Genomic DNA, 20,528 nt, shown 5'->3' on the forward strand with positions numbered 1-20,528 from the left:
TTCTCTTTTGAGCCATTTTCCTGCTTTCCCTTTAGTCTTGAAACCCTGGATTTCAGCCTGGGCGATTCAAGTTTTAGGGGAAGTTTGGGGTCCGACTTGGCACCTGTTTTTTATCCTGTCTTCCAGCTTCATAGGTGGTTCCTATTTTCATACATATTTGCTAATTTGGAGTTTCCGACGATATATCATGAATAACCCGACATTTTCTCCCCATTTCCAACGCTGATTTTACATTATTTCTAGGCCTCCCTCCCCAATCTATTTCCCTTTTTCTTCTACACTCCTGATAAACAGACACACAGAACTGCAGGTTTCGAAGAGGAAAAAAGCACGTTTGTTGTTGGTAGGAGGGCGTGAAGGGGAGGGTTCTTCACCTTCTCCAACACGTTGTATAGATGGGAAGTTGCAGGGCAATAGAAAAGGCAGCAGATGGGGGCGTGTTTTGCCCCACTCTGTACAATATAGAAGAATCTCATATAGATACTTTGTATAAAAGCCACGTGTCCTCATTTGTGTCCTCTTGTTGGCGGGCTGGGCTGGGGATACTGGGGGACGAAGAAGCTGGGGTGATGGACCAGGACACAGGGATACCCCATGGTCCCCTTCCTCTGGCTGTCCCCTGGTGGGGTCACTTTGGATCCTTGGTGGGAGCATAGCACAGCTCCAGTGGCCGGGACACCTTCCAGAACTTCTCATTCACCAGCTCCAGGGTCAGCGAGCCATTCAACGTCTGAGGAGGGAGTAAAAGTGGGAGGGGAGGAAAAGAGAGAAGAAAGTTGGAGAAGATGGAAAAGGAAATGAATGAGAGGCAAAAGGTGGAAGGGAGGAAGAAAGAAAGAAAAAAGGAATAATAAAAGGGATGGGGCAAAAAAGGACACGGATGATGGGAAAGGAGAAGGGACATAGAAAGAGATGGAGGATATATTAGGGGAAGAGTGCTGATGAGTTAGACCAGGCTCATGGTTCTATGTGGCCCAGATCACCCTCCCTCCTCTCCCCTCTTCTACTACTGCCCTCAGAAGCTCTCACCGTGAACGCCCCGCCTCCAGGTGCGATGTAGATGGTGTACTGCTTTTCACTGACGCCCTCCAGGCTGGGCAAAGCAGGCTCCTCAGGACCGTCACCTCCTCCGGCACCCCCGCCCTCCCCGCCACCCCCATCAGGTCCTCCGGTGTCAGAGGCGCCCCCTCCAGGCCCTCCTGGCTCCCCTGCTTCCTGCTGCTGCCTCCGCTCAAGGGCAATGCGCAGGGCCAAGTACTTGGAGAGGTGGTCCACTGTGGCATTCCCAGTTGTCTTCACATACCTGGAGTGGGAGGGAGGACAGGCTTAGAGCCAGGACGCCTCAGATGGGGACTGGAGGTAGGGGCTTTCCAAAATGGATTCTGGGTTGGGGTAGTATTTTGGGTTTGGGCAAAGCCCACTTCTGATGGAAATCTGTGATCTTTGGTTTCTCAGTGGCTGGGGGAAGGACAGGGCTCCTCACCTAGTCTGGCAGTATTCTCCCTTCTCCACGAGCAGGGGGTGGGGCCGGAACACGAGCTCAATTTCTCCACCTGGCTCTGGGGGGCTGGGGGCCCCAGGAGGGCTTGGGGGGCCCAGCGTTCCCCCTCCCAGAGTCCCTCCCCGGTCACCAGAGTCTTCCGAACCGGCACCCCCACCCACCCCACCAGTGCAGCCTCCCCCTGTCCCTACACTGCTCCCCCCTGCACCCCCTCCACGGGGTCGCTTGGGAGCAGGGCCTGGGGCAGAGTCAGGGGCGGAGTCTGAGCTCACATCTTCTCCATCCCCTTCTCCCTCCCCAGGCTCTCCTTCCCCCCCACTCATCGTTGTGGTCTGATCTGACCCGGGTATCGGCCGCCTCACACGCTGGGCCCTGTAGAAGCAAGTGATTAAGGTTAGAAAGCATCCAGGATAAAGGGCTTAGACTTTAAACTTCAGAGAATTAAGAGATAAGAAAAATCCTCATGATGATACCTAACATTTATTAAACACTAACTGTGTGCTAAGCACTCTGCTAAGTGTTTTGCACCAATCCCCTCACCTAATACAATGAATCCTATGACACAGGTAATTATATTATCTCTATTTTATGGCTGAGGAAACTGAGGCTTAGAGAGGTTAAGTAACTTGTTAGCGATCATAGGCTGACACCTCTCAAAATGTGGTAGCAGCACAGACATCCCCTGGGAGCTTGTGAAATGCAGACTCTCGGGCCCAACTGTAGACATACTGAATCAGAGTTTGCATCTGAAGAAGATCTACAGGTAATTTGGATACACATGAAAGACTGAGAGATGCTGGCCTAGGAGGTGATTTAACTTCCAGCAGTATAAATCCAGAGCTTATTCTCAAAATCGCTCTACTGTTCTAACTTCTAGAAAGTCAAGAGGTAAACTGTATTTTTCCTTCTTCTTCTTCTTTTTTTTTTTTTTTGAGACTGGGCCTTTTTTTTTCGCCCAGGCTGGAGTGCAGTGGTATGATCATGGTTCACTGCAGCCTCCACTTCCTTCCTAGGCTCAAGGGATCCCCTTACTTCAGCCTCCCAAGTAGGTAGGACTACAGGCATGTACCACTATGCCCAGCTAAATGTTTAATTTGTTGTAGAGATGAGGTTTCCCTATGTTATTCAAGGTGGTCTCAAACTCCTGGGCTCAAGTGATCCTCCCATCCTCACCTCCCAAAGTGCTGGGATTACAGATGTGAGTCACTGTGCCCAGCCCTATATTTTTCTTAAGAATAGCAGTGCCAGTTGTTTACTAAGAAACTGCAATTTATACCCATGATTTCCAGCCCTAATGATCGGTCTGTGGTCAGCTCTTAGGATGCTGAGGCTTAGAAGCTAGCAGGCAACAAAGACTGATCCACGGACCCATCCCACCACTCCTGCTTCTCTCCTGACCCTCACACCTGTGCATGGCCTGCATTCGTAGCCCCTCCTCAATGCTGGAGCTCAATGCCTGCTGGTTGTGCAGGCGGCTCAGGCGGATAAGCACTCGATCTTGATGGGCCTCATATTCCTCCCGGCTAGGATAGATCTTAGAGATCAGGGCATCAAAGTTGGGGTCTGGCCGTAGGGATCGCTTGGATACCAGCTTCTTTCGGCAGGTAGGACACTCCTTGTTCCTGGGGTAGAAGAAGGGAAGCCCTGAGTGGTCAGTCAAGGGAACTGAAGCCTAAGCTGAACCAAGACCAGTGAGAGGGCCCTAACTTTGTACCCCTTCATCTCATCTCAAACATGTCTCTCCTATTACCCGCTCCGTAGGGCTGTGACAATGCAGTCAGAGCAGAATCTGTGGAGGCACTCCTTGGTGGTCATCGTATTCTTCAGCATGTCCAGGCAGATAGGGCACATGAGTTCTGAATGCAGTGACCGAGGGGAAACAGCAATCTCTGTGCCATCCATTATGGCTTCCTGGAGGCATCAGTGAGTAGAAAGGTGGTGTGGGTTAGAGGGAAAGGGGTTTTAGAAACAGCAGCCCATAAAATAAGGGTTTTGAAAAATACAGTGAGAAGGCAGAATCTGGGTACCCATGCTGGTCTCTATTCGAGACAAGAATTCTGAGAAAGAGAAGGACTGATGACTTGGAGCAAATGGAGAAAAGACAGACTTTAGTGTCCATTAGCTAAGAGTAGGAGCTTTGGAATAGGAGGATCTGAGGTAACTAAGTGGCCTAGGAGTGAAGATGGCACAAATCTGTGGCTGAGAAAAACTATTCGACAAAAATTTTTAAAGTCCTGGTGCTACCTGTATTAGAACCCCATAGGGTGCCTGTTAAAAATTCAGATTCTGAGAACCCAATCCACTACTGAATCAGAATGTTGGGGAGCATGAAGCTCTGCTTTTAATAAACTCCCAAGGTGAGTCTTATATGCACTGACTTATAATACTGAATGAGGAACAGGGAAGGTAATTTTTGTGTTTGCGATCTTTCAAATGAAGACAATAATACTTGCTCCACCTCTCTGGCAGGACTGTTTTGAGGATTAAATGAGGTAAATGCGAAGTGCTTTGGAAAGATTAAGGTGATTCAAAGATAGGGCCAGGCAGGGCAGAATAGAGCAAATTATGGAAAAGAAGCTGTGTGATGGGGTCTGTGGATGGAGGGGTTTGCGGGAGGGGGTAAGCCTGAAAGGGAGAATGCCTGTCACCTGCGGGGTCCGGTGCAGCTCATACAGACTCAGTTCCCACGTTTTGCTGGCATTCTGGGCATTCGCCGGCGTCGTCATGGTGACCGGGCACAGACCCCCCCACCAGGGCTCTACAGCCGAGGAGGAGGCGAGGAAGGCTGGGGGTGGGGGAAAGGGGAGGAGGGCGTTAGGGGGGCCGCCCCTCGCGCAGACCCCGCCCCTCCAGAAGCGCCCCTCTCCGCCCCCGCTCCCGCCCCCGCGCCGGCACTGCCCCTCACCCAGCTCCAGCCGTTCGCGCTCCCGCCGCCGCCGCGCCTCTCTCTAGGCCCGGGCTCCTGCGCCAAGTTCGCTGGGTCCGCAACTGCTGCTCAGACAGCAGCTCCCGCCACCGCCGCCGCCATGGCCCGGGCGCTGGGGCCCTACGTCACTTCCGCCTGCTCCTCCGCTACACCCGCCCCCCCGCCGGCGGAGACGTCACCCGCCATTCGCGGCGCGGGTGGGACGGGACGTGGACGCCGAGGTTCTCCCGCCCACGGGACGAGCTCGTCCCACGTGAGGATCCTGCGTCCCGGGAGTTCTGCGCCACTTAGGGAACCACGGTCTCCGCCCCCGGCCCAGCACCGTCGCGCGGCCAACAACCTTAGCCTCGGTTCCCTTCCAGAGGCCCCCACCCAGGGCCTCAGCTCCAGGGGGCGGGGCCTGGAATATCTGGGACCCCAGGAGGGGACAGAGGGTTCGTAGAAAGGGCTACCTCCCCCACTCTGCGTACCCTGGCGACTCTGGGGATCAACCCCCCTTACTTCTCCGTAACCCCCATTCCAGGATTCCGTGGAAAAAGGCTGCAAAAGATCCTCTGCCGCTTTTGCCCTCTAGTCCAGAGAACGCACCTAGGTCCCGATGTGCTCGGGATTCCCCTTACCACCCTGGGGACTCCCTCCACCCTCCACTTTGGTTCTCCCTAGACCCTCCGACCCGCTCTCCCCCTCGAGGTTTGGGGGCGGCGGCTCGGGACGTCCAGACTCAACTCTCGGCCAGAGCCATAGACTCGAGAATTGCGTTTGGACAATCAGGAGCCGCGGCCCGGGGCGGGGAAGGGAGGGAGGCGCACGGGAGGAACGGGAGGAATGGAGACACCACGCGGAAACAGGGACACACACAAGATGGGGCTCCCATTGGGGAGTGGGGGTGCGCGTGTGGGTGGGGTACACAGGGTCAGAATGTCTGGAGTGGGAAGTGGGCAGAAGCCTCTTCCAGGACTCTAAAGTAAACGAAGGGGATGGGGAGGAAAGAGAAGAGGAAGGGGCAGAGCGATCCCCATTGAGTGCAGGGAATGAGAGGGATACGGAGCGAGGGGGTAGGGGGCAGTTAGAGACCCTGATGGACGTCTTGTCCCCGCCCGAGCTGAGGCTCCCGGACTTGGGCTGCGGCTGCCAGGGGGTGGCCTGTCTCTGGGACAAGGCAGCAGTGGGTGCCCTCGCCCCCCACCCCAGTTCCCCCCTACTTCCCTGTCCTCTCCTTCAGTCCGTGGCCAGTCCTTATGTGGGCGCCAGAGTCGATTAGCGCAGACCCCCCTCCCCTTCCTCCTCCTCTTTCCAGCCCCCTCCCTCCTGCTCTCTCCAGCCCCTTTCATCGGCTGGTTCATTCCCCTAATCCTGGCCCCCTCCCCTAATCCCCCCCATCCGACCCCAGGCCGGCTGCAGCTATTGTAAGGTGGAGAGAAAGGGGAGGGGGGGACTCAGAGAAAGGAGAGGGGTGGGGGAGGGCCACCTGTTCCAAGACCCCCTTTCAAGGCCAGACTGGACACCAAGATGAGGCCATGAACAAATCAACCTTGGGGACCATAAGAACCCAGGGAGTTGGGGGGAGGGGACTGGTGCTGCAGAACCAGTGGAAAGGGGTGATGCAGAAACCCCTCCCTCCAAAAAGACCCGGAGTGTCACGCATACACAGTGACACACACTCTTTCCTCTCACACCCGGCGGCGGGGGTTGCCCTGGGAGACCAGGCAGTGAAAGGGAACAATCCTTCGGGAAAGGGAAAGGAGGGGGAGGTGGGGAAGGGTCTGAGGGCTTGGACACAAGAAGAACCGGAGGTGGCAGGGAAGAGGATTTGGAATTTATTAGGGTCACAAGCACCCCTGCTTCCCATATTCAGCATTCCTGAGCCATACACTGCCACCCCTTTTGTAGCCTGGGAACTTAGAGTCCTCATCAGCAGGAGGCCAGGCAGAGTGATGGGGGGGTGAGCAGAGTCCAGGGTCCTTGAGGCAGTTACATGAAAAGACCTCCTGGGAGGGGCAGAAACATTTGGACAGATGCATGGGTGGAGAGACAAATGGTCTAGGGGGTGCCCACTTTTGTCCCTGGCCTTGGGGACCTCTGCCCTTCCCAGTGGCTCCAGACTCCCCTTACTTGCTTTCTCATATAGTCTGGGTTCTACTTCTCTGCCCTGTCCCTCCCCATGCTGGCCTCATACCAGTGACTTCCACTGAGGCCCCTGTGATGTATCCACTGTCTTCAGATGCCAAGAATGCGACCACATCTGCCACATCTACGAGAATGGTGGGGAGAGGGCAGAATCCTGCTCACTCCTATAGACCCAAAATAGCTATAATCTCCCACCAAAGACATCCCTCCCCACAAACCTTTCCACAGACACCAACCACCAGTCCCGTAGAAAATCCCAAAACCTTGGGGATCTCTTCACTCAGGCCCCCTTCCCAGGGACTCCTCTCCATTCAGTGCTCACCCTCAGGGTTCCCCAAGTATCCCATCGGGATCATTTCAGTAATCTGTAAGGAAATACTCATGTAGGTGAAAGCTGCTTTTATGGATTTTTTTGAAGACTGAGTCTGTGACCCTTTTTTGTTTTCATTCCTCATACATTCATTGAATATTTAATGTTTGCCAGGAACTGTGCCCAGTATTCTCTCTCTGTGAAGCCCAGAGAGATTGAGTCTCTGAATGCTTCTGCCCTCCACCCACAGCCTCCTACCTTGTCCACCACTTTCTGTGGCACTTTCTGTGTCATGGGTGTTGCAATGAACCCTGGGAGGACAGAGTTACAGCGGATCCCATGTCTGTGGGAAGGAGAGTGGCTGCTGATTCTGGAGAAGGCTGAATGCTGGTCCCTCCTTCAGACCCCCCAGGTGCTCCCCAGCACCCTCAAGCATCTGACCAACCGTCCAAGCTCCCGGGCTGCAGTCTGGGTCAGCCCAATCACTCCAGCCTTGGATGCTACATAGTTTGTCTGCCCCATGTTCCCCACCTATAGGTGAGTCAGAGATGTGGAATGAGTCAGGAGTCTCAAGGAGGAGTTCTCCTCTCTATGCCACTTGGCTGATTGACCTCGTCCAACTCAACCTGACCTTTCCTGTGATGCTACTAATGTTGATGATGGAACCACGACAACCACTGGACACCAGGGCTTGTGCTGCAGCCTGAGTGACTAGGAAGGTACCCTGGCGGGAAAGGGTAACAAGGGAGAAAAGATCAGCTGGGGTGACAGCCCTCCTTCAACTCCCTCTCCAGGCTAAGGGGGCCAAAAGTAGCAGGTTCAGAGATCGCCACCTTGAGGTTGACAGCTATGACTTTGTCCCAGTCATCCTCAGACATGTGCAGCAGAAACTCATCCTGGGTGATGCCCGCACAGGACACAACGACAGATGGTGGGTGAGAAAAGCAGGCCTATGGAAGGGGGAAGTTACGCATCAAAACCCGCCCCCCCCAAAGAGCCGGGGCAGTGGAGGTAATATTAGAGCTTTAGAGGGGGAAGGTAGCCTGGCGTTCACCTGCACTTGTTCCAGCAGGCGCCTGGCGGCTCTGGCCTCAGACACGTCAGCCTGGAAGGCAGCGTGGTTCCCTCGGGACGGCCCCTCCTTGTTCCCTGGCCCGCCCAGCAGCCGCACCGTCTCCTGTGCCGCTGCCCCGTCCAGGTCGCAGGCAGCTATGGTGGCCCCCTCTCCGGCCAGGCGTACACTGACTGCTCGGCCGATGCCGCTCCCCGCACCTGAGGTAGGACAGAACACGCCGGACCGGGCAAGGGGAGGAGGCGGCACAGATCAGAGGTCACAGGGCAGAAAGTTAGTAAAATGTGGATAAGGGGTCAGAGGTCACAGCAGCCGCAGACTCCAAGGGCAAGCCCCTGACATCACTCCAACACCCCAAACCGCCCCAGGAGAGAACCCCCTCAACCTGTGACCAAGGCCAGTGCAGAGCGGAGCCGGTTCTGGAGCTGAGACGCCATTGCGGCCTGTGGGTGGGTGGGAACCCCAGCACTAAGCCAATCCCAGCGCAGAGGGGGGTGTGGCCAGGGCAAAGCCGGGGCCAATCAAAGACCCGCCAGCCTTAGGCCATCTGTGCCCACCAGCGCAGGCCGACCTCCCACTGCGGGGGCGTGGCCAGACACTGCTGCTTAGTGGCCCCGGGTGCGGAGAAGACAGGGGGCCCCATTCCCCCCAAAAAGACAAAGACTGCATGTGGGGCGGAAGATCGGAGGACTTTATTTCCGGTTGCCACCCCTCCCCCTCGAGTCAAACAGTGATATAAAAGGAATAGAAACAAAAAAAATCAGGCCATGAGATTACCAACTAACCCTCTCCCACCCCCATCCCCCGGAATCACTCCCAAATTAGGACACATGATTGATGTCTGATGTTTATCCCCGACTCCTCCTGTTACCCTCTCTGTCCAGGACTCTGGTCTTCTCTGAAGCCTTCACCGACTGGTGGGAGAAAGGGAACTGGACCTTGGAGAACTTTCTGTATGGCAACTTGGTTCTCCGAGAACAGGTGGGGTAGGGGACACCAGGTAAGCTGCCATCACCCCCTCTCCCTTCCAACCTTCTTCACGGCCCCATTTAGCCTTCCAAATGCAACATGGTCAAGGGGTGCCCAACACTATCATCCCTCTGGCCTCTCATTCTCACTGCTCCAGCCTCTAAGACTGCCAGCCCTTGAAGGCCCTAATGCCAAAGTAACCATTCTCCCAGTCTACAGTTCCTTCCTTTGGCAGATGTCCCTGGCCAGGGCCCCCAACCTCTACACACCACTGACCTGGAGTTAGGGGTAGAAGTTTGGGGCAGGAGTAGTTTATCCCACGCCTCACTCGAGATGGGCAATCAGCACCATCATGACAACTCCCCCCAGCAGCCCCAGCACCTCCAGAAGTGACTGCAATGGTGATGCCTCCCTCAGCAGCTCGGGCAACACAGACACTGTTGCTACGTAGATAAAGCCACCTGCAGTAAATGGCAGGACCCAGCCAGGACCTGCACCACCTGCAACTTCACTGCCCACTGCTCCTCCTTCAGTGAGAAGGGCACAGGCTGTGCCTGCCAGTGCCCCTACTGCTGTCAGTAGTTGCAGACGCATTGCCTGATGGGCAGAAAAGAGAAAAACGCACTCACCAATAGCTAAAGATTATCAGTGGTTTAGAAGTGGCTGGTGGGGTATAGGTATAGGGAACATGGATTTGGAAACTAAACATCAAAGTAAAAAGAGAGGAGGGGGCAGTCTAGAATAGACAATTTCTGAAAAATCTTAGCGATCAGAGGTCCTTTCCAGACTTTCTGATTGAGTAGGCATGTGTGTGTAAGACTCCACTAAACCATTCAGATGGTTTATAGACCACAGTTTAAGAAATACTGAGCTAAAGGACAAAGTAACCAGAACTTCTTTCCCCTCATTTCTAGAGGACTTGTCAATGACAGTATGAATTGTCTGGAACTAACAAGAGGCTGTTTGAGTTTAGGGTGAGTGAGGAGAAATAAAGGGTTTGAGGTAGCTGTGTTTGGCAGACATCACCAACCTGCTTTTTGCTGCAGCCAGACTGGACCAAGATGGCAAAGTCTCCGACCTCATGGGGCACTTCATGTAGCAGGACAGTCATTGTGGTCAGGATCCCTAGCCCCCGACCCCCTCGAAAGGAAGCCCCAATGGCCAGACCATCAGTGAAGTTGTGTGCCAAGTCAGCAGCCAGATTCAGGTACCCTGACACACGCAGATCTTGTACAGGATGAGAAGAGAAAATGATCAGAGGCCTCCATCACCACTTGTTCAGTCTTGGTCAGTTATTCTCACACCTCCCCTCAGAGACCACTTCATACCCAGTCTTTTAGTGTTTCCGAGACACCTGCCATTACCCACAGCACATATTCCATGTGATTTGTGATGATGTCCCTTGCCCAAATTTATGACCAACTCTGGCCCTTACCTAAGCCTCTTTTTTCTTCTTCAGCATTCTGAGGTCTCACTGGCCCATCTTTGGGTACCGTGCTCCCTCCTCGCCTCTTCTGAACCCCCCCTGTTTCCTTTTCTTCTTCTTCTGAGCTCTGCTTCTCCTTGGTAGAACGCTCTGAGGGAAGAAAAGAGTTAGTCAGCGTGGAGAACAGATCTTCCAACATGTCCTCTCCCTCCTGAGGGCCGTAAGATGAGGAGATTCTGAGGCAGGCAAGTCAGCTTTCGGGAAAGTTGTTCCTGGGCTCACCTTGTCTTCCATGTCCATGACTTCCATGTGTGTGACTGTGAGCGTGTCCATGTCCATGACCATGTCCTCCTTTCACATGTCTCACAAATTTCTCCACAACAAGAAAGGCAACAATTCCACTGAGAACCCACAGTCCCACAGACAGAATGGGGCCCTGGCCTGGGAATGGAGGCATTGAGACATTAAAGGAGATGTGCATTACAGACTCCTCCTCCTCAAGTGCAGGAGGTGAGGAATAGGGAGAGACAGACCTTCCCCAGCACCCCAACTCCCATCCCCATCTGTCTCTTCCTCACCACTGTGGGAGTGTCCATGTCCGTGTTGCTCCAGAGTGTGGTGAGAATGAGGTTCTGGAAGATGGGGGGAAAACCAGATGAGGGAATATCTGACACAAAGGGTGTGTATTTGGGGGAATATCGAAAGGTCAGGGATCATAAAGGAGAAAGAACCCTTTTCCCCCAAAGAACAAAATAGGTTAGATTTGAGGTAGAAGTCAGAGGTTACTTACCAAGAGCATGAGGAATGAGGTGCAGGAAGGCATCTCCCAGGAGGCCACCGGAAGCAAAACTGAGCAAGATCTGAAGTAGAGAGCGATGCCGGGGGGAGTTTGACTCCACAGGGATAAGGAAGAGGACAAAAAACGGAGCTGCTGAGATCAGCACTGTGGCCCCCAGTGCCTGGTGAGGGAGAGTCAGGGTCAAGTACTGTGGTGTTTCCCAACAATCCAGAACCAGCCCCTCTCTCTCCCATCCCCTGGAGACTCACATAAGCCCAGAGAGTGACAGCATCCAGGTCCTGCTTGATGCCTGGAGCCCCAGACTCCCCATAGCCTCCATGGCTATGCTCACGGTCATGTCCATGTCCTCTGTGGAAGAGGCTCTCATGGGAGTGGCCATGGCTATGGCCATGGTGTAAATCCTCATGTGAATGCCCATGGTCGTGACCGTGGGTATGTCCATGCCAGATGCTCTCGTGAGTGTGGCCATGGCCATGGGCATGGCTGTGTCCATGGTGGAAATCTTCATGTGAGTGCCTGTGACTGTGGCCATGGAAGTCCTCTTGCAGATCGTCGTGCAGGTCGTCATGACCCGCGAGTCCAGCCACCAGAAGCCCCAAGGCCGCCCAGGTCAGCAGTCCCACGGCCACCCAGTGGGGGGCCCCCAGGACTCTGGCCATCACGCTGACCAGAGGGACAGAGACAGTGACTCCACTTGACTCAACTCTATACCTACACAGGGTCAGCTTTACTCCAATAGCGCCCTCCGTCCACCTCTATGGGCCGCTCTCCCATTCCCTTAAGTTCCCACCTACCTACATTGTTCCCAAGACTAGTTCTCTTTATCCCGAACCCCCTCCCGGATGTAGGGCCCTGGGACACTAGTCTTTCACCAGCCACTTTACAGACTCTCTGGGCCCTCGTCTCTATGACTCATTAGGTAAGGAAAAGGCCTAGAAAGGATGGTAGAGAAAAACAGAGAATTCTCACCAGCTCCGGGATCCTCTCCTTTCCCGGTTTGCTCGGACGTGGCAGTCCCGCCTTTAGCTCCCGCGAGAACAGGAAGTTCCGTTCCACCTTCGTCCTAATGCCTTTACCAATATGGCGGTACTCTGGTAGCGACGAATCCATCCTGCACTGATGCGCATGCGCGAGTGTGGAGGTTATTTGAGGGGAGGGTGGGCGAGGCGGGCTAACAGGCCGGAGGAGACCGCCTCCTCGGTTTCCAACTAGACGAGGGGGCGGGAACTCGCGCCGAGACTTCCCGTCTGTACAAAGATGGCTGCCACATTGGCGCTGTCATTTTGGTACAGAGCAGAGCGACGGGCTTAATTCTACCCAATCCAGGCCAGAGTCTTTCTCTCAGGGGCTTCCTCGTGCTCAGCTACTCCTCCGGTCAACCCCTGGGAATCCCTGGGAGCTCTTCGGTATCCCTACTCTCAGCCAGGGATATGTCTTGGGCCGCTCGCCCGCCCTTCCTCCCTCAGCGGCATGCCGCAGGGCAGTGTGGGCCGGTGGGGGTGCGAAAAGAAATGCATTGTGGGGTCGCGTCCCGGTGGCGGCGGCGACGGCCCTGGCTGGATCCCGCAGCGGCGGCGGCGGCGGCGGTGGCAGGCGGAGAACAACAAACCCCGGAGCCGGAGCCGGGGGAGGCTGGACGGGACGGGATGGGCGACAGCGGGCGGGGTGAGTGTCCCAGCAGAAGGGCAGGCGAGCCAGTAACCGCGTTATCTGCAACCCCTCCCCCACACCCTCCTCTGGTTTTCCTGGCGCTCCCGCCCCCTTGTTTGTAAACACGCGTCCCCTCCCTCCCGAGGGCCTTAGCACCCTCCTCCCCGGGGCGGGGCGGGGAAGGGGAGCTTCCGCCCTCCTAACCGTGACCGCTTGAGGCCTTGGGCACCGGAGGTCGCGGGCGTGGGAAGGGAACGATTCCTCTTAAGCTTCAGGACTTTGGGCGTTTAAAGGCAGATCCTGCGTCGTAGGAGGGGTCTCTCCCGCCTATCTCTTTCCCCTGCACGCTCTGGCTACCTGGCTTTACGCTGGGAATAGAGGGGCTCGATGGTCTACCCCACGTGTTGCCCCACCCACGAGACAGGTGTGGCTTTAGGATGACCTGGTATTCAAATAGATCGGTTGGAAAATTTTCCTCACCTGAACTATCCTCCTCTCCTTGTCACCTCCCTCCTCTCACCACAATGAGGAGTTATGCTGTGTTTTTTTAGCCAGTCAAATATAGCAGTGGGGGGTTGTATATCAATTTTAGTGACACTAATGTTTATTAATAAGTTCTGATAACCCACTACCATCGGACCAGCCGGAGTTACACAGTTGTTTGACAGCAGGGTGTCTCTGGACTTGGGGATGGTTGGAGTGGGCTGGGTCCGGCACGGTGGGGTATTAGAGAATTAAAGTCTCTAGTTGGATGTTTGAAGACTCATTTTCTTTTTTTGTCTCTTCTGTCTCTTTTGTGTCTGTGTACGTGTACATACCCCTCCCTAAGACTCCCGAAGCCCAGACAGCTCCTCCCCAAATCCCCTTCCCCAGGGAGTCCCTCCCCCTTCTCCTCCTGGACCACCCCTACCCCCTTCAACAGCTCCATCCCTTGGAGGCTCTGGGGCCCCACCCCCACCTCCGATGCCACCCCCCCCACTGGGCTCTCCCTTTCCAGTCATCAGTTCTTCCATGGGGTCCCCTGGTCTGCCCCCTCCAGCTCCCCCAGGATTCTCCGGGCCTGTCAGCAGCCCCCAGGTGAGAGGTTGTGACCAACTTACTGCCTGGCCACTTTCGTTTTCTTGTTTTCCTTGTAACCGAGGATCCATATGTGAACTTCCCCATGGCCCATTGACCTTCCAATTCTCTAATCTTGTCAGTCCTGTGGTCTTTGTGAGACCCCTTGCCTTTCCTGAGGTGACTGATCTTTCAGTGCATGCTTCCTCCCCTAAAAGAACCCTAATATTCTTTGTTTTTGTGTGTGTGTGTTTTGTTTTGTTTTGTTTTTTGAGATGGAGTCTTGCTCTGTTGCCCAGGCTGGAGTGCAGTGGCACGATCTCGGCTCACTGCAACCTCTGCCTCCTGGGTTCAAGCGATTCTCCTGCCTCAGCCTCCTGAGTATCTGGGATTACAGGTGCCTACCACCACGCCCAGCTAATTCTGATATTCTTGATGTCCTTTTCATCTATCAGTGATTTTCTGCCCTTTTGGTCCCATCTGCTTTCCCAAGACACCTGCCCTTCAGGGTCACTGTGTTGCACAATTTCGGGGGGCCTGTTTATTCTCTTTGGGGTTGTGCTCCAGGGATGGCCCTTCACATAGACTGCAGTGTAAATGATGCCCTCTGGAATGTGCACTGCAGGGCCTTGCTTAGTGGTAGGGAATGATTTCCATCACTTCTGTGAGATTCTCCTTCCCAACAAGTCTTCCTGTGACTTCCCTATTTCCCCCATCCCAGATTAACTCAACAGTGTCACTCCCTGGGGGTGGGTCTGGCCCCCCTGAAGATGTGAAGCCACCAGTCTTAGGGGTCCGGGGCCTGCACTGTCCACCCCCTCCAGGTGGCCCTGGGGCTGGCAAACGGCTATGTGCAATCTGCGGGGACAGAAGCTCAGGTATGGGGCTCAGAGGATGAACAGAGAGGGAGAGTCTGGGCCGTGTATCATCACCTGTGGGATTCCCAGGGCTTATGGGGTTTGGTCAGAGCAAGTGACCTGGGGGAGGCTTGATGAGAGTAAAGAAACTGAAGCTGAGGTGTAGGATGCGATTGGGGGGAAGGTCAGAGGGAAAAGGGAGTGCCTGTAGGGTTTCTGAACAGTGGGGAGACTGGGACTGGATCATCACTCAGCTCCTGGTTCCCTATCTCTGTATTTGGCAAACGGAGAGGACTTAAACTTTAAGTTTTGCTAGGGGGAGATTGGAAAGAGACTAAATGGTGAAGCTGTCTCCATGCAACCTTCTTATTGCTCCTCCCATTTCCCTGTAGGCAAACACTATGGGGTTTACAGCTGTGAGGGTTGCAAGGGCTTCTTCAAACGCACCATCCGCAAGGACCTTACATACTCTTGCCGGGACAACAAAGACTGCACAGTGGACAAGCGCCAGCGGAACCGCTGTCAGTACTGCCGCTATCAGAAGTGCCTGGCCACTGGCATGAAGAGGGAGGGTAAGGACCTGCCCTACCCAGGTGTCTTAGACCACATACCCTTCTCCCCTATCCGACTCAGACTGTGTACCTCTCTGGAAGGCTGGACTGTTCTCTCTCCTCTAGAGGGCGATATTTGATTTCTCTCTCCCTTTGCAGCTGTCCTCCCTGTTACCCTGTTCTGGCCCTTCAGTTTCCTTCTTAATGATTAGGCCTCTGTGGCCTGCACCTATGACCCCTCCCTAGACTGGTCCTAGGATAGAATAACTTTTCCTTACCCATGATGGGCTGTCTCCCCATTTCTAACCTAAGTAGTTCCTCCTCTCTTTGATTCCATGGACCTTCTCTGGTCTCTGTTTCCTGTTATCTGTGGTCTTTCCTCTAACTCCTGGGACTCTGACACTCTTAAGCTTACAGACTTTACTGAAGACCTCAGGGCTTCCCTTCCTTCTCCATCTTATCTTCTTAAGTCAGATTCCTAGGATTCTGAGAGACCCTTTAGAGTGCATCTTGGTCAAAACGCCCACTTTAGAGAAGATGAGCCTGAGGCTTGGCTTTCCCAAGGTCATGCAACAAAGGAGTGGCAGGCAGGTTTGGGATCAGAACCCACATCTCTGAAGACCTAGGCCAGTGCCCCTTTCACTGCCTATTTGTTGAGTAAGAAGAGCACAAGATTTGCACTCAGACACACTTAGATTAAGTTGTATGACCTGCTATGTAGTATATGAATTTAAGCAAACTAATCTCTTTGAATCCCAAGTTCTTCATCTTTAAAAATGAGAATAAATGCTTCCAGCATCATTATAATAATTGAATAAATGTTAAAATGTGCTTAGCATGTTTCTTGGCATATTTTATTTAAAAAAAAATTTTTTTTCAATCAGCCTTCTCAGGCATGTTTTTTAACCATGTAATAGGCTCTCCATTTAAATTCCTCCCTAATTCTTTTACCTACCTCACCTTTCCAGACTGACTTATCTGCCCTTTTATAACTCTTGCTTCAGGGCTGCCCCCAGTCCACCCTTTCTAGTGACTTCCCCATTCATATAAATATCTCCCAAGGGCCATGAGATCCTGATGAGGCCAAGTATATTTGTGGAACCCCTTCATGGATGGCTGCTGACTTTCCATTTTTTCTCTCCCGCTTCCCCCTGCAGCGGTACAGGAGGAGCGTCAGCGGGGAAAGGACAAGGATGGGGATGGGGAGGGGGCTGGGGGAGCCCCCGAGGAGATGCCTGTGGACAGGATCCTGGAGGCAGAGCTTGCTGTGGAGCAGAAGAGTGACCAGGGCGTTGAGGGTCCTGGGGGAACCGGGGGTAGCGGCAGCAGCGTGAGTGTTGGGGTCAATCCACTCTCCTTGGTGATGGGGGTTGGGGGAGGCAGTCTAGGTCTGTTCTATATCCCCTCCCCCTCCTTTCCCCACATAACCTTCCTAACACTACTTGGGACTGGAAGTGCTGCCAAACAGGGTCTTTCAAACCTCTGAGGTGGATGTGATAGCTCCTTCTGTCTCCAATCCCCAAACAACCCACTGGCAGAACCACAGGCATGTCCCAAATAAATAATTGTTTGCACGAATGCCAGAAGAGAAGCCTGACTTACAGGGATTGGTTTGGATGGGGCTCACAGGAAGACTATATGTAAGGAGGGGTTGTCAAAAGCCTCTTACAAGGGGCTCCCAGCGTATCTGAAAATCTTCGATAACTCTTACCCCTGTCCCCTGCAGCCAAATGACCCCGTGACTAACATCTGTCAGGCAGCTGACAAACAACTATTCACGCTTGTTGAGTGGGCGAAGAGGATCCCACACTTTTCCTCCTTGCCTCTGGATGATCAGGTCATATTGCTGCGGGCAGGTCAGTGACCTTGGATCCCTTTGACCTCTTGACATTTGACCCCTCTTTGACTTCCCAACCTTTAGTGACCCCAGTGGCCTTACCTTGTGTACTCGGAGCCAAACTTGCTGACCTCGCCACCTCTTTTCTCCTTCTCTTCTACTGATGTGCTTTGAATCCCTTGGCCTGATTTCTGGCTCCTGACCCTTGCTGCCCCACCCAGGCTGGAATGAGCTCCTCATTGCCTCCTTCTCCCACCGATCCATTGATGTTCGAGATGGCATCCTCCTTGCTACAGGTCTTCATGTGCACCGCAACTCAGCCCATTCGGCAGGAGTAGGAGCCATCTTTGATCGGTCAGTGGCCCTCGGCTAGGCTGGCATGTAGATAGAGGGGGTGGGGCTATAGGCTGGTCCGTGTCCAAGGCTGGCTGAGCTGTGACCTTTGAGTGACCTGCAGGTCCCTCTCCAGGGTGCTGACAGAGCTAGTGTCCAAAATGCGTGACATGAGGATGGACAAGACAGAGCTTGGCTGCCTGAGGGCAATCATTCTGTTTAATCCAGGTAAGAGGAGGATTACCTTTGTCTCTCAAGGCCAAGGCAACCTTGGAGCCTCCTCTTCTCCGAGACTCCTAAGTTACCCAGCTATCCCCCTCAGTAAGACCCTCAACCTGGAAATCTCCCAACTGGCCAAGGAAAAACCCACATCCACGGATCCATCCCACAAACCCAGTGGGCCCTGCTTCCCTTGCCAGGCCTCTGGTAAAGGGCAAGCAAATGCAGCCCAAAAGGGGCATCCTGTGACTGACATCCACATGGCCATCCTGATTTGGTTTGTCTTCATTTCTCTTCCTCCTCTCTTCCCTGCCATCCCAGATGCCAAGGGCCTCTCCAACCCTAGTGAGGTGGAGGTCCTGCGGGAGAAAGTGTATGCATCACTGGAGACCTACTGCAAACAGAAGTACCCTGAGCAGCAGGGACGGTGAGATGGGGCTGGGGGCACTGAGGCTCCCTTGGGAGTGGGGAGTGCGATGAGGATGTATTTAGGGCCCGTGTGCTTCCAGCTCTCAATCCCCCTCTCCCACCTCCACTCCAGGTTTGCCAAGCTGCTGCTACGTCTTCCTGCCCTCCGGTCCATTGGCCTTAAGTGTCTAGAGCATCTGTTTTTCTTCAAGCTCATTGGTGACACCCCCATCGACACCTTCCTCATGGAGATGCTTGAGGCTCCCCATCAACTGGCCTGAGCTCAGACCCTGACGTGGTGCTTCTCACACTGGAGGAGCACACATCCTAGAGGGACTCCAAGCCCTGGGGCAGGGTGGGGGGCCATGTTCCCAGAACCTTGATGGGGTGAGAAGTACAGGGCAGAACCAAGAACATAAACCCTCCAAGGGATCTGCTTGATATCCCAAGTTGGAAGGGACCCCAGATCCCTGTGAAGACTGGTTGTCTCCCTTCAGTGGCCTTGAGTCTCTGAATTTGTCGGGGTCTCCCATGATTTGGGGTGATTTCTCACCCTCTGTCCTTCCCCCAGCACAAAGCACTGGCCCTGCCTCCAGGACCTTGCTTCCTTCTCATCTTGCCTCATTTTGCTTCCCTTCTGAAGAGTGGAAATGGGGAACTCCCCCAGAGGTGGATATTGGGGGGCAGGCCTCCCAAACTGATGGACATGAGAGTAGGGCCTGACAGGCTTTCCTCTTCTCAAACCTGGCAGATGGGGGCCTCTCTGGAAGAGGGAGGGGCCCTGTTACTGTCCAGAGTCTCTTTTTACACTTCACCTCCTTCTGCAGTCAGACTGAAATATAAAAAAGGTGGTGGTGGTGGTGAAGGGGCTGGTGGAGATGTATGAACCGATCTGCTATTTTTAATTTCCTCTGAGGATAGAGACTTGCAGTTAGACTCAAAGAAGTACTGTACTTTCCCAGGTTGACTAAGAAATGCCAGTGGTGGAGGTGGGTGTTTGGGAAAGGCAGGGCCCTGAAATGGCCTGTCTCTAGGGCTCTCCAAGCACTAGCCTTCCCAGCTTTCCCCCTCCCCATCTCTTCTGTCTAACTTGGGGAAGGGGCCTGGGCTGTGAGGACAGGGTCCCCACAGGGGATGTTTTCCTGAGTGTAGTCCCGGAGGCCTTCCCTTCACAGCTCTCCTCCAGCCCTGGGCACATAGCATAGGTTGGGGACACAGGATCCTGGCCTGAGAATTGAGGGGAGGTGGCCAGCCCGCAGAGGTGGGGTGCTGGGGCTGCATGATTTTTGCCCTGCGTCCTTTCTCCTTGGGGCTCCTTTCCCCTCTCACTCATACATAAAATCGCTTTCAAATTAAAATCGCTGTTTTCTGGACTGAGGTGACTGTATGAGGATGGGCAGCGCCGTTTCGGGCTTGGGGGGGGTATCCGGTTGGGAGCTCCGGACGCGATCCCTGGACGCTGCCACCGAGGTTCCCTGGGGCCCAAGAGGTGGACGCAGGGTGGGGGACACAAGGCAAGCTTTGTCGGGGAGGGGGGAGAGGGTGTGCCAGGCTAGGGGCGGGGCCGGCCAGAGGAGGAAGGGGGGGCGGTGGCTTCTCAAAGGCGCCTTGTTCGCTCGTGCCCTCTCCGCGCCAGCGGGCGGCGGCGCCTCGGCTCGCTCCGGCCTTCCCTCCGGCCGCGCTGCGGGCTCCGGGCAGACCCGGCGCCGTGCCTGCTCGTGGGGGCGCACTGGGCGCTGAGCGCTGCGGGCTTCTCAGGCATTGCCCGCCACGAGGCGGCCCACGTCCCTGAGTGACCCCATTTCCCTGGACTCTTCCAACCAGAGTCGACTGCTCGTTCATCTTACCACTGCTCCCCCTCTACCTGGGCCCTGGGACTCCCTTACCGCGTCCCCCATGTGCATATCCTTGGACCTGACTATCCTGTGTTTGTCGGTGGGTTCCGGTCTCTGGCCTCTTGCTCCCCGTAGAACACCTCCCCACACATCCCCCGCCCCAGTTCGTCGCTATCTATAGCCTTGTCTATAAATACCCCCGCCCCGGCCCGCTCTGTAATTACACGGGGCGGGGTGAGGGAAGTAATTATGGAGACCTGATTATGGGTGGGGTGGGGACTGCGACCCCCAGGCCCGCCTCTCTCCTCCCACTGTGCCCTAAATCCCACCCAGGTCTCTGCTGAAAGGGGGCTCTGGGCCCCCAAGAGGGAGGGAACGGGAGTGGGTGTGTGTGACTGGACGTTTGGGTCCTAGAAAAGGAAGGGGCTAGGGAAGATATTTGGGTTCCCGAAAAGAGAATCTTAGGGTACAGGCCATTGAAACCTACAAGGAGCAGGAGAGAGCCAGAGAGAGGGAGGGTTCTCGCCTCCCTCCCCAGGTGGAGACTGAGGGTGGGGTTTCCCCTTGGTGGCTGTGGGCGGGCGGCTGGAGGCAGGGGCCGGGCCGGGGGCGGGGGCGAGGTGGGGGCTCTGGGCGCCAGGGTGGCCGGGGA

The 20,528-nt window shown here is 54.8% G+C and overlaps 4 protein-coding genes across 10 annotated transcripts; 1 reads left to right on the forward strand and 3 right to left on the reverse strand.

Annotated features, from left to right (window-relative positions):
* Positions 1–311: 311 nt before the first annotated feature.
* Positions 312–4,557, reverse strand: RING1 (ring finger protein 1). The gene is made up of 7 exons (XM_011976667.1): positions 4,407–4,557; positions 4,150–4,286; positions 3,252–3,412; positions 2,908–3,123; positions 1,484–1,873; positions 1,030–1,303; positions 312–730 (listed from the first exon to the last, which is right to left on the reverse strand). The coding sequence occupies exons 2-7, from the start codon at positions 4,225–4,227 to the stop codon at positions 629–631; spliced, it is 1,221 nt and encodes a 406-aa protein (XP_011832057.1). The 5' UTR covers positions 4,228–4,286; positions 4,407–4,557; the 3' UTR covers positions 312–628.
* A 1,664-nt stretch (positions 4,558–6,221) lies between these two features.
* Positions 6,222–8,605, reverse strand: HSD17B8 (hydroxysteroid (17-beta) dehydrogenase 8). The gene is made up of 9 exons (XM_011976666.1): positions 8,322–8,605; positions 7,919–8,136; positions 7,698–7,814; positions 7,496–7,588; positions 7,310–7,395; positions 7,123–7,207; positions 6,877–6,919; positions 6,604–6,678; positions 6,222–6,415 (listed from the first exon to the last, which is right to left on the reverse strand). Exons 1-9 carry the CDS (start codon positions 8,371–8,373, stop codon positions 6,399–6,401), a joined length of 786 nt encoding a protein of 261 aa, XP_011832056.1. The 5' UTR covers positions 8,374–8,605; the 3' UTR covers positions 6,222–6,398.
* Position 8,606: 1 nt separating this feature from the next.
* SLC39A7 (solute carrier family 39 (zinc transporter), member 7) lies at positions 8,607–12,212 on the reverse strand. 4 transcript variants are annotated; one of them, XM_011976665.1, is made up of 8 exons: positions 12,100–12,212; positions 11,647–11,793; positions 11,122–11,274; positions 10,910–10,963; positions 10,614–10,772; positions 10,341–10,481; positions 9,936–10,132; positions 8,607–9,502 (listed from the first exon to the last, which is right to left on the reverse strand). In XM_011976665.1, exons 2-8 carry the CDS (start codon positions 11,696–11,698, stop codon positions 9,230–9,232), a joined length of 1,029 nt encoding a protein of 342 aa, XP_011832055.1. In that variant the 5' UTR covers positions 11,699–11,793; positions 12,100–12,212; the 3' UTR covers positions 8,607–9,229. The 4 variants fall into 4 exon arrangements, with proteins under 4 accessions (XP_011832055.1, XP_011832053.1, XP_011832052.1 ...); XM_011976663.1 differs by having other exon boundaries at positions 11,122–11,290; positions 11,379–11,793; XM_011976662.1 differs by having other exon boundaries at positions 11,122–11,290; positions 11,379–12,212.
* Positions 12,185–19,414, forward strand: RXRB (retinoid X receptor, beta). 4 transcript variants are annotated; one of them, XM_011976657.1, is made up of 10 exons: positions 12,348–12,795; positions 13,610–13,857; positions 14,558–14,714; positions 15,086–15,265; positions 16,402–16,574; positions 16,971–17,100; positions 17,303–17,435; positions 17,539–17,642; positions 17,955–18,060; positions 18,175–19,414. In XM_011976657.1, the coding sequence occupies exons 1-10, from the start codon at positions 12,561–12,563 to the stop codon at positions 18,320–18,322; spliced, it is 1,614 nt and encodes a 537-aa protein (XP_011832047.1). In that variant the 5' UTR covers positions 12,348–12,560; the 3' UTR covers positions 18,323–19,414. The 4 variants fall into 4 exon arrangements, with proteins under 4 accessions (XP_011832050.1, XP_011832047.1, XP_011832049.1 ...); XM_011976659.1 differs by having other exon boundaries at positions 17,551–17,642; XM_011976661.1 differs by lacking the exon at positions 12,348–12,795 and adding an exon at positions 13,021–13,096 and having other exon boundaries at positions 17,551–17,642.
* Positions 19,415–20,528: the final 1,114 nt, after the last annotated feature.

This window comes from Mandrillus leucophaeus, unplaced genomic scaffold, assembly GCF_000951045.1.
Source record: "Mandrillus leucophaeus isolate KB7577 unplaced genomic scaffold, Mleu.le_1.0 Scaffold1699, whole genome shotgun sequence".
Lineage (NCBI taxonomy): Eukaryota > Metazoa > Chordata > Mammalia > Primates > Cercopithecidae > Mandrillus > Mandrillus leucophaeus.

Bases quoted from the DNA above. Each gene is read 5' to 3' on its own strand.
- RXRB (XM_011976657.1), top strand. From the start codon at position 12,561: ATGTCTTGGGCCGCTCGCCCGCCCTTCCTCCCTCAGCGGCATGCCGCA. The intron at 12,796-13,609 runs GTGAGTGTCCCA...CCCCTCCCTAAG, and splicing joins GATGGGCGACAGCGGGCGGG to ACTCCCGAAGCCCAGACAGC. The intron at 18,061-18,174 runs GTGAGATGGGGC...CCTCCACTCCAG, and splicing joins TACCCTGAGCAGCAGGGACG to GTTTGCCAAGCTGCTGCTAC.
- RING1 (XM_011976667.1), bottom strand. From the start codon at position 4,227: ATGACGACGCCGGCGAATGCCCAGAATGCCAGCAAAACGTGGGAACTG. The intron at 1,304-1,483 runs GTGAGGAGCCCT...CTCCCACTCCAG, and splicing joins GGAGAATACTGCCAGACTAG to GTATGTGAAGACAACTGGGA. The intron at 731-1,029 runs GTGAGAGCTTCT...CTCCCTCCTCAG, and splicing joins CTGGAGGCGGGGCGTTCACG to ACGTTGAATGGCTCGCTGAC.
- HSD17B8 (XM_011976666.1), bottom strand. From the start codon at position 8,373: ATGGCGTCTCAGCTCCAGAACCGGCTCCGCTCTGCACTGGCCTTGGTC. The intron at 8,137-8,321 runs GTTGAGGGGGTT...GTCCTACCTCAG, and splicing joins TGCACTGGCCTTGGTCACAG to GTGCGGGGAGCGGCATCGGC. The intron at 7,815-7,918 runs GTGAACGCCAGG...CCCCTTCCATAG, and splicing joins GCCTGCTGGAACAAGTGCAG to GCCTGCTTTTCTCACCCACC.
- SLC39A7 (XM_011976663.1), bottom strand. From the start codon at position 11,789: ATGGCCAGAGTCCTGGGGGCCCCCCACTGGGTGGCCGTGGGACTGCTG. The intron at 11,291-11,378 runs GTGAGTCTCCAG...CTCCCTCACCAG, and splicing joins CTGTCACTCTCTGGGCTTAT to GCACTGGGGGCCACAGTGCT. The intron at 9,503-9,935 runs GTTGGTGATGTC...TCTGCCCATCAG, and splicing joins CTGGCTGCAGCAAAAAGCAG to GCAATGCGTCTGCAACTACT.